Source organism: Trachymyrmex septentrionalis, unplaced genomic scaffold, assembly GCF_001594115.1.
Source record: "Trachymyrmex septentrionalis isolate Tsep2-gDNA-1 unplaced genomic scaffold, Tsep1.0 scaffold1, whole genome shotgun sequence".
Taxonomy (NCBI): domain Eukaryota; kingdom Metazoa; phylum Arthropoda; class Insecta; order Hymenoptera; family Formicidae; genus Trachymyrmex; species Trachymyrmex septentrionalis.
In genome coordinates, this window is record NW_017304123.1 from 1,215,487 (window position 1) to 1,226,513 (window position 11,027).

The window sequence follows — 11,027 nt, forward strand, 5'->3', positions numbered from 1 at the left end:
GCGCACACAATATTAGAAAAATCATTTATCCGAATAGTACGCATTTACGACAGAAGGCCGTAGCGGAGATGCGTAAACTCATAAATAAGAATCACACGGAAAAAAATATAAAAAGCTCAGCATTTTGCTAGTAAAATGTGAGTCTCCGAAATTGGAATCCAAAGTAAAAATATATAAAATGTATTTTTAACAATTTTGTCTAAAAATTAATTCAATTATTTCTGGAATTTCTGAAATTTCTAGAAATTACTATTATAGTTTTGCAAAATATGTATGAAACATTCTCTGTATGAGAATATGTAACAATGTATAAATGGTACATTTATTTGGATATTGCTTTTACATTCTGTAAATATTTCAGGACGTTCCGGAATACTCTTGAACTAATATTTTATTATTTTAGGAACATTTTGTTATTTTAGAAATATTTTAGAAATATCCAATGTTAGCTGCGATTTTTTATCAAGAATTTTTTTTTAGAGATAATTGAAACTAACCTTGTCTAGCAAGGTTTCATCCATTGTTTCAAGATATTTGTCAGATGCATTTAAAACGTCCATGCCATATTTGACTTTATTACTTAATAATTCGATAATTGCTAAAGTATCATCCATTTTAATATTCTCAAGGAGAGGAGTATCTGTAACATGCTATAAATGTTTTTGTAAATGTCGAGATATTAATAAAATAAAAAAAAGAAAGAGATGTCTCAAGGACCGTCTACAAAGGGAGTAATATAGTATGGTAATTTGTAACAATAAGAGAGAGAGAGAGAGAAATCAAACAATTACAATCGAATGTGAAAAAAATAATCTATTATGACTGATTTTATAGCTTACAGCTGCTTACTACACAATATTATTCCCATTCATTCTCATTATAAAACAGCCTATGAAAGCATTAAAAAAGTTAAATGTTATAAGATATCTTGTTAAAAATTATTAAAGTTAACAGTTTTTTTATTTGTTGAAACTAGAATACTATCATCTAGTTTTTCTTAAATCTATCTTATTATAAATCATTAACAAATTTTAAAAATTAACAATTAATTTCAAACCATAATCAATAATTCAATAATAAATTCTATTTATATTTAATAAATACTATTTTTAATTATTCCTAAGAAATAATTTTTTTCTCTATTATAAAAGAAGTATTTTAATTTTTCTGTAGTAAGAAGAATAAAATTTTTATATTTTTATAAATACTTAAAAATTATCTTCTTTTTTTATTTCTTAAAGTATATAATAATAATAAGGAAAACATTATCCAAAGTTTTAATAAATAAATAAAAAATTAGTTTTTTGAGTAATTTAAAGAAAATAAGAAATAATTTTTTAAATACAATATATATCTTTAAAGAATACCTAATTTGTTCAAATACGATATTTGTTTTTGATGGTCTTTAGTAATTATGATTCTGCTATATAAATTATACTAGTTTCCGTATATAAATCCATTTCTGAATAGAGAATTTTCATTACAAAAATTTTTATCTAAGATAGCCTTAGTGTAAACATACTGAAAGAGTTAGCCAGACAATTTGTATCAGAAATTAACGAGTTCGAGATTCTACGTATATTTCCGATAGAATCAATACTGATTTTTTACGCGGTCGTGTTACAAAAATGTTTATTCTCGATCGAACACCGAGGTGTTAATGTGGGCGCTGGTGATGTGACTCGAGGTGAGAATTACAGAACATGACATATTCAGGAAAATCCATCAACAATACGAGATGAACAATGCTAGGGGTATCCAATTTCCAGGAACAATAAATAGTCGAAGATATTCACCGTAGCTACATCACTAAAGGTGGTTTTACTAATTCAATTAGGCGTTTACATGGCACTTCCATTTCTACATTACGAAGCTTTATCTACTAAATATATTCTCTTGTACGTGATAATTTGTAAGAACACGTTACATGCACACAGCTAAAAGAAAAGCGTTAATTAAGGTTCTTCTTTACTTTGAAAATTGACCATACATTAATAAGTATTTCTTTTCATTTCTTTTATTCAGCTAATCATTGCACGGCTTTTCAAATTTGATCTCATTATTTATTATTATTTGTCTAGTACTAAATAGTATTTTAACTTAAATCTTATCAGAATAGCCTAAAAAGTTATCAAGTCTTAATTTAATGCTATTTTTTTTATCGTAATTGAATACTTTTAAAATCATACAATTATCATAAAATTGGTTATATCATTAATTATTAGAAATGCTATCTTATTTAGAGCGACTTATAGAAATTGTCTACTTTTTTCTGGTTTGAAAAACAGTTAGCGTGGGACCTTTCTAAACACGGAATCTATCTTGAGTTGTTAGACTCCATCTAGACTCTGTCGTCCACGGACTTATAATTAATAACTCTCACCTGAAACTTCTCACACAGTTTATATAGTATACCAGTTACTTCGTTTAAGAGCTCGCGGATTCGTCGACTTGCATTCTCAGCTCTCTCCCTACGAGATCGCTGTTCATTGATTTGCAAGTTGAGTTTTGCCACTACTTCCGCGTTTCTGAAATGTTTAATGTAATATTACAAATTAATTAAAGCTGCAGCAATAATTTATAAATTTGTTATCAATTTTTGCTTCCGAAAAAATTAACTGCTTTTCGTTTCTGAACATTTCCTCGTTTCTACTGTGACATTATCCTGTCTCCTCAAATCTATACTTTAAGAGATCAGTTTGACAGGCATCATAATTTGTGGAATCAATTTAAAAGCTGATTTTTTAATACAAGTTTGAAACTTTACATCAAGCCTTTTATAATTAAAAATAGATCTTGTAAGTTAAAGTAGATGATATAGATTTTGATTCACTCACTGTCATTTGTAATGATTTCTTTTTAATACAATAAAATTAATAAAATTAATAATATATCTAATTAGAAATTATAAAATTAAAAATTTTATAAATTTGTTATTAATTTTTCTTTTCCGAAAACTAACTGTTCGGCATTCTTGGTTTCTGAAAATTTTCTCATCTCTATCTCGGCGTTAAGCTCCTGCCTGCTCTTTTCCAACACCATCTTCTCTTGTTCCGTGGCCGTTCGCATTTTCTGCAGGCTCTCTTTGGTCGCCTTCTGACCCAGAAACCGGTTCAGAACTTCCTCGGATCTGGACACTCCGGTAGCGTTCTGCAGCTTGGCGAACGCCTCCTCCAGTCGCGCCAGCTCGTCCTTGATCATGTCCTCTTGTATCTGTACGCGACTTTTCCCACGTGTTTCGAAATCGTCCCGCGGACGAGTATGAAATATCATACGTTCCAATCGTTCCAATTCCATCCGTCGTTCCGCTACGCGCTGCCTGATTACGTAGAAATGTCAAATGCCGAATTATATTCGTAACGTGCTAGTCATCAGAAAACATTTCGTGAGATAGTTATTAATTTTTAGAAGGTTTATCAAAACTGAAATCACAGAAAATGCTGTAGAAGGATGATTTTTTAAATGTAAAGCTATTGTGAACCTGTATTCTTTGATAATAGAATCGCGTTTTTTGCTGGAATTTGTCTCTTCAATCTCCTCTTTCACCAAAGTCTCTTGAGTGCTGTCTTTTAATTCTATAGCTTCTTCCTTTACTCCCTGCAATTAATCGTAGTATTAAATAAAATGTGTGACATCAAATTTCTGTTACTTTCTTCGCGTTATTATCTGTTACTTTTCACATAAACCTTGCCTGTAAACGTTTGATCTCGTTTTCTTGTTGCCTTATGCCATCTTCCAAATTTTTCAAGGAGGAAGCGTAAAGTACTGATTTCTCTTTTAATTCGGAGCAAACAGAACGATATTTCATACGCGCAATATTTGCTTTAATTTGCATCATTCGGATGTGCTCCAGCTGTACTTCCAAAGTTTCGATTTTCTGAGTTGAAGAGTGTATTTATAAAATCAGTGCTTTGAAACACATTGCGAGTTTAAACCGGTATTCATAGTTCGTTTTCAATTAGGACCATCTTAAGACTATAATCTTAAGACAGGCATATGTCCTCAAACCTAATAGTCGGTATTTAAAACTTCCTTATAACGATGTAAGTACAAATGTTAGTGTGCTAACATGCTGTAGTTTACATTACACATTCTACAGAATTTCAGAAATGGCGATTTTATCGATAAAAACGCATTAGAAATACAACCTTATTTTAGCTAACGATATATATTCCTAAAATATTTATGAAAGATTCTGAAAATCTCTTCCCAAAAAAACATTCCAAGAGTATTCTCAAATATTCCCAAATATTTACAGAATGTAAAAACAACAATTCAAATATCGGTTAAAAACGTTTGTATATCTTTACATATTCCGAGAATATTCCACTCTCTCTCTCTCTCTCTCTCTCTCTCTCTCTCTCTCTCTCTCTCTCTCTCTCTCTCTCTCAGAGGGTGTTTGATAAGTAACATCAAAACTCTTACACAGGAGTAGAGTGGACTAAATTGAGTCGAAAAGTTCTCTACCACTTTAAAATTTTCGCAATAATTAACAATTTTCATAACAGATATCAATTATTAAAAATCACCAAATATTGGTTTTTAATAATATTTTACTATTAATATTATCAACTTTATAAAAAAACAACACAAGAGACAAAAATTGCTTATTTTCTTTTCATAGAGTTCGAAGAATTTTTTCAGTATTTTTTAGTACCATATTTTTTCATGTTGGTAAAAATAATTACCAATAAGAAAATGTATGTGCAGTACTAATAAGTTGATTAAAATATCTGAAAAAATTCTTAGAACTTTATGAGAAGAAAATAAACATTTTTTTGTCTCTTGCTGTTTTTCTATATAGTTGATAGTACTTGAGTAAAATATTATTGAAAATCATATTCGGCGATTTTTAGTAATTGATATCTAACTATTAAGAAAATTATAAAATGATAGATGGCTTTTTGATTCAAGTTAGTTTGTTCTATCCCTGTACAAGAGTTTTATCGTTACCTATTAAATACCCTGTATATATACATATACAGAGTGTCCTATTTTAAATGACTCATATTTCTCTTGAATAGTACATTTTAGAAAAAATGTTTTAAACAAAAGTTTTATGACTTCAAGGGGGATATAAGATGATATTATTTGTTTGATCTTGAGTGGCGTTGTCAAAGTCACGGCATGGTTATATCAATTTTTTATAATGGAATACCATATTTTTTATTTCAGAATCTAATAGCTGATAGCAAGAGCTTTTCAAAACACTATAATAAAGTTATTTTTCATTAATAAGTACTTTTCGAGTTATACTGGTAAGGCTTGAAACTTATAGTACTGTATTACACAAGATGTTCGACTAACGGCTAAAATCTCTTAAATATTGTTTAGGATTATATGTTCTGGATAACATTTGTCAAGATAAAGACTATTAGAAATTATTCCTCTTATTTTCATTTTTGCATTAAAAATTCATTTCTATGTAAAAATGAAAATAAGAAGTTTGTCTTAACAAGTGTTATCCAGGTTATGATCCTGAATAACATTCAAGAGGTTTTAATCATCGGTTGGATACTTTGGGTAATGCTAATGCTGACAGTTAAGGTTCTAAGTTCGAATAAAAAAAAAGAAGATACCTCGTATATCATTGTTTTTTAAATAAGAGAACTTTTTCATTACCAATCATCAATATATAATATTACAGTCGATATAAATCAAATTTAAAAATATAAAATAATTCGTAAAAAAGATTAGTTAGAAAGCAATAATTAATGTTTTATTTATTGTATTTTAAAATTTTCATATTTTTCATAAAATTATTAATTTTTTTTGTAACAAATGTTCTAATGAAAAATATAATCTAATTAACGTTTAGTGCAATATTGCTCGTATTTTATCCAATTTGGAATTAATTTTTAAATCATTGAGACATAACTGATAGTGCTTTATAACGATGCGAATATTTTATTCACTTTATTTCAATGTATCAATTTTTCCTTAAGTCTGGCGTTATGATAATGATTATTTTTGGTTTCTACGAAGAAAAATACATAAGAAAACATTGAAATAAAACAATCCCCGAGTGATCGTAAAACCCTACAAGGTACCCTTTTTCCTCCGCTTGTTCCTGCGTTCGGGACCATATATATAATAAAAATCTTTGTAAGCTTCCCACACAGCACACTTTATCCTGAGGATATTCCAAATTGTCAAAGCGATCTCACGAATATCCCATCTGGAATACCTAAAGCAAAAATCGTAATAGTTTAGTACTGGATATTTTCTTCTTGGTATCGTGGGATATTATAAGATATTCGATTAATATTTTAAAATATCTTATATCCATATATATCCTTCTATCATATAACACAATTCTCCAAGAAATGTTCTAAGGATGTATAGAGTACAGCAAAGGTTTGCAGTTGAAGCGTCAGAACTAAAAGATTAGATGTAAAGAATAGTTACTTTGGACACAAACGATATGACGTATGCTAATTAATAAATATATCTCATATGAAGCATATAAAGATTTTTATTATATTAAATGTTATACTAAGGCCACAGTATATACAGTAGCGCAACTCTCTGTCGGCACCTTTGATGTTAGTGTTGGCCAAAATGGAATGCGTGAAATAAATAAGTTACCTAGCATTGCCGCGGTTACAACCTAAACTTCTTTCTCTTTTTATTCTTTTTTTACACTGTCAAAATTCCTCGCAAAACTCACTAGATTTATTCGCATCGCAATCCAACGAATTCGTTGAAGTGAGTAAGTCCTATTGTAGGAACATATTGGAGCATGCGACGCGAATAAACCTAATATTGCGATGAAATAATTTAAACTTTATGAAAATTAATAATAATAAATTGTAAATATATTGAAAAATAAAGAAAAAATTAGGAAAAATATCAAATTAACTTAAAAATGTATATTTGTATAAAGAAATATTATGTAATTATATATCTATGAAAATGTTATGAGAAAGCTGATATTAAAAGAAATTTATATACATATATGTCCAAAAAATAAGTTTAAAATACAATAAATAAAAAGAAATCTTTTTTGCTCGATTTTCTATGTTCTTTTTGTTCACTTTTTCACTTTATCACTTTTTCACAAAAATTAGACCAATCTCTTGAGATTTCTCACACAACATTTCACCAAATGGATATACACGTAATACTTCCCTCTAAATTTTCACTCTAAACCATGTATGCTTGAAAAACAAATGTGGAACATTGAAACGCTTATTTAAATAGAGAAAAAAAGAGAGAGAACAATAAAAAAAGGAGGAAAAGAGACGGGGCAACTTATTTATTTCACGTAGGCGCACTCCATCTTGGCCAACATAAAATCAAAAGAGTTGCGCTACTATATATATTATACTAAGGCTGTATTTGAGAACATTATCCGGGTGTATTCTGTGCATCATGTTATCCTTGTAAACATTGTTTAACATTGAGTGAACAATATACAGAGGCACTCGAGTAACGTTTCTAAACGCAGAGAGCTAAGAATATATAAATTACAAAGATGTGACATTTAAAATTAATCTTTTATTTCATTATGTAATAATAGGACAATAACATATATTTCTCGCTTTCCATAATATGATATCCTAAAACATTTCCCTTTCATTTTAGATAACAACCACATATATACACATCCATATACAGGATGTTTGATAAGAAACGATAAAATTCTCGCTTAGGGATAGAGTGGACTAAACTGAATCGAAAAGTCCTCTACCATTTTGCAGTTTTCACAATAATTAACAAAATATCAATTATTAAAAATCATCAAACATGTTGAAAATTAGTTATCAATAATTTTCTTCTCATAGAGCTTTAAGAATTTTTTAAGAATTTTTTATCAACTTTTTAGTATTGCATTTTCTTATTGGTATCTATTTTTCCGCATGAGAAAATGCGGCATTAAAAAATTCTGAAAAAATTCTCAGAAATCTATGAGAAGAAACTAAACAATTTTTATCACTTGCTATTTTTCTGTAAAGTTGATAATACTTGAGTAAAAAATTATTGAAACCCAACATTCGGTAATTTTTAGTAATTAATATCTTGTTAATCATTGCGTAAATTATAAATATGGTAGAGGATTTTTCGACTTAGTTTAGTCCGTTGTATCCTTATGCGAGAGTTTTATCATTACTTTTCAAACATCCATATACTTGTAATCTCATGAATGTCGTCTAAGACGTTTATGAAATCTCACACATGCTGACACTTGTACATCTGGATAATGGATATCCGTTGGATAATTGAGACTATCCACGTATATCACAAGATTATCACGATATTCCAAATTGATGTTTGTTGGACATTCCTAGGATAAAGTATGCTGTGTGGATTCTCTCTCTCATATGAGATATTAGGTTAAGTAAAAAGTCATCGCATTTTTTTAAAAGACATCTATCAGTAAAAACCGCAATTACTTTCTTACCAACAATATAAATATATCTTGATAGAGTAAAGTTTCAGCTTTAAAAATCTCTTTTTTAAATTATACGATACGACAATTTTTAATGGAGTTATGAGCAATTAAAGTCAAAATAATTCTTTTATTTAATCCGCGATAACTCAGTAATCAAAAGTCGTAGGAATATTAAAAAAAAACGATTTTGTAGGGAAAGTATCAAGCTTTCACGATAGGTAATCGAAAATTTTCTCAAATTCGTTTTGGACACGTTACAAATCCACAAAGTGAGAAGAAAATTTTTCGTCTTTTTCAGCTCGTAGTTTTTGGTATGTAAAAATTATCAAACTCATATAAACTTAAAAAATGTGATAAGCTTTTAAAAGTAGAGATTTCAAGCTTTAAAACCCTTTTTTTAAATTTGAATTTCATTCATTATTGACGAAGATATTGTATATACAACTTTGAGCTAAAAAATACGCGATGACTTTTTACTCAACCTAATATATCTTAATTAACACGCAGTACGTCGTACCGTTTGTGTCCAAAAAATAACTAATAACATTCTTTATTTCTAATCTTTTAGAAGTTTTTTTCTAACACTCTCCAACTACGAACATTTGCTGTACTCTGGATATTCTTATAACATTTCTTAGATTGTATTGTGTGATGGAAGAATTTGAATATGGTATCTTAAGATTATGATATCTTACGATGTTTTACGATATTTCCTTGGATATCTCCCAGATGGGATATCGCTTTGTCAATATGGAACAATTTGGGATATTCTCAGGAAAGTGTGTTGAGTGTTGAAAGTTTAATTAATATGCATAATGTACGTTTCCGAACATTTTGAGAAAGAAAAACACCACAAAAGTATGTTTCTCTTTTCAATCTCCTCCGGATAATGGCTGCGTTCGCGCGCGCACGAGCGCTTAACGATTTTTTAATATATATGATTGGTTCCTACATTTAGATCCAACAAAGAGTTAAAAGCAAGTACCAATTATATTAAAGAATTATTAAGCGCGACTAACCGATCAATTTTCTCTGCTGAACAAAACGTTGGCTGCATTCAGCAGAAAAAAATAGCTTTACAACTATTGTAAAATTCTTTAATATGATTGGTCTTGCTCTTAGCTTCTCATTGGATCTAAATGTATAAATCAATCATATTCAAGAATTTTACAACAGTTGCAAAGCTGCTTTTTCTGTTGAACGTAACCATTGTTTCTTTACAGAACTATAGACAATTGCCAGTTCATACTTATACGGTATATACACAATTTAAAAATCACTCACGCTATCGTAGTTTGCATCGTCGCTCACATGCACGCTAACAAATCTTTTAAAGGATACACCGATCGCAGAACCGCATTAGAGAATCTTAAGATATAATATATTAAGACGGTCTTAAAATAAAAATAAACTATATGAATACCGATCTTAGATTAAATTACCTTCTTCATAGGATTTTCCATCTTCTTTTTGAATACACAATGAACGCGTTTATGCGCCAATACCTTGCTTTCCGTTTGCAAAATATTCAAAGTACGTTCGTGCTAATAGAATTAATACATTTAACGTCTGTCATATATCTTGAGACAATATATATATTTACTCACCTTCTCTTTTTCATATTTAACTAGGTCTAATTTCTTCCTTAGACGTACATTATTTTCACTTGCTGCGGTTATAATCTCTTCCAAATTACCTTTGTTCACACAAGCTATAGAATCACGACTAAGTAGAGCCGCGTGTTCCATCGCTTCTTTATTCTAGAAAATATTTAATATTAGTTTATAAAAGCTAATCGGTTGTTACATTTTTTCTTCAGGTAATCTATGATACATTTTTCGCTCCCGCATATTTCACGTAAAGTTCTTTGACTTTTTTCTTGAGAGCAGAAATTTTTTGAGCATTTTCATGTTTTTTTGCATCGTATTCCTCAAAATTAGCCTTTCTTTGACCCTCTGAAAAAAATATTAAACCGCCTGTTATGTTTTTTTGAAAAATGAAAGGATTATAATAATATGTGTATTTAATAGTGTTTATTTAACAAATGGATTTAATAGAATATATTATAATTTTTAGAATACAATTTTTTTCGTACACAATTATATCTTTTGCTTTAATCGTTATTAATTATTTTAATAAATATCTAACAATACGCGTGAAGTTGACGATATGTAAAAATTGTAAAATAAAATAAACAATAATTAACAGGAATATAGCTGAAAATTTTCTATAATAACAACTCAGGGCTAAGACTCAGGGCTAGTTATTCGAGTGTATAACACAGAGTGTTTTATATATGTTTATCCACACATGCTCTCGCGACGAACTTTAAATTAAGGTAATAATTTTCTACAAAAGTGATTACCCGATCGTAGAATAATACGTTAATGATAAACTGCCATTGTTTTACTAACAATAAGTGACTTTGAAGAAAAATAAAAAATTCAAGCCGTGCTTGCATGAGCGAATCAGTTCGAGGACTTCGGGGTGATACGTTCATTCAATTTCTGTTACTGAAAATAAGAACGTATCTTAACTTACGAAGAATCTTGAAACTTAGCCGTTAGTTATTATTGCCTAGAACCCTACACGTGCGATAAGCTACGTGAGTAAGATAGTAGGTAACTACACA

At 29.3% G+C, this 11,027-nt stretch overlaps 1 protein-coding gene across 1 annotated transcript in view; it reads right to left on the reverse strand.

The window, feature by feature from the left end:
* LOC108751298 (uncharacterized protein KIAA1211 homolog) overlaps positions 1-9,897 on the reverse strand; it is a 14,062-nt gene extending 4,165 nt beyond the window's left edge. Inside the window, exons 1-6 of the mRNA XM_018491435.1 lie at positions 9,838-9,897; positions 3,692-3,877; positions 3,482-3,597; positions 2,963-3,319; positions 2,348-2,528; positions 498-650 (exon numbers count right to left, since the gene is read on the reverse strand). Of these exons, the coding sequence (XP_018346937.1) occupies positions 498-650; positions 2,348-2,528; positions 2,963-3,319; positions 3,482-3,597; positions 3,692-3,877; positions 9,838-9,858 (1,014 nt within the window). The 5' untranslated portion in view covers positions 9,859-9,897. The remainder of the gene's footprint in view (positions 1-497; positions 651-2,347; positions 2,529-2,962; positions 3,320-3,481; positions 3,598-3,691; positions 3,878-9,837) is intronic.
* Between the last annotated feature and the right edge of the window lie 1,130 nt (positions 9,898-11,027).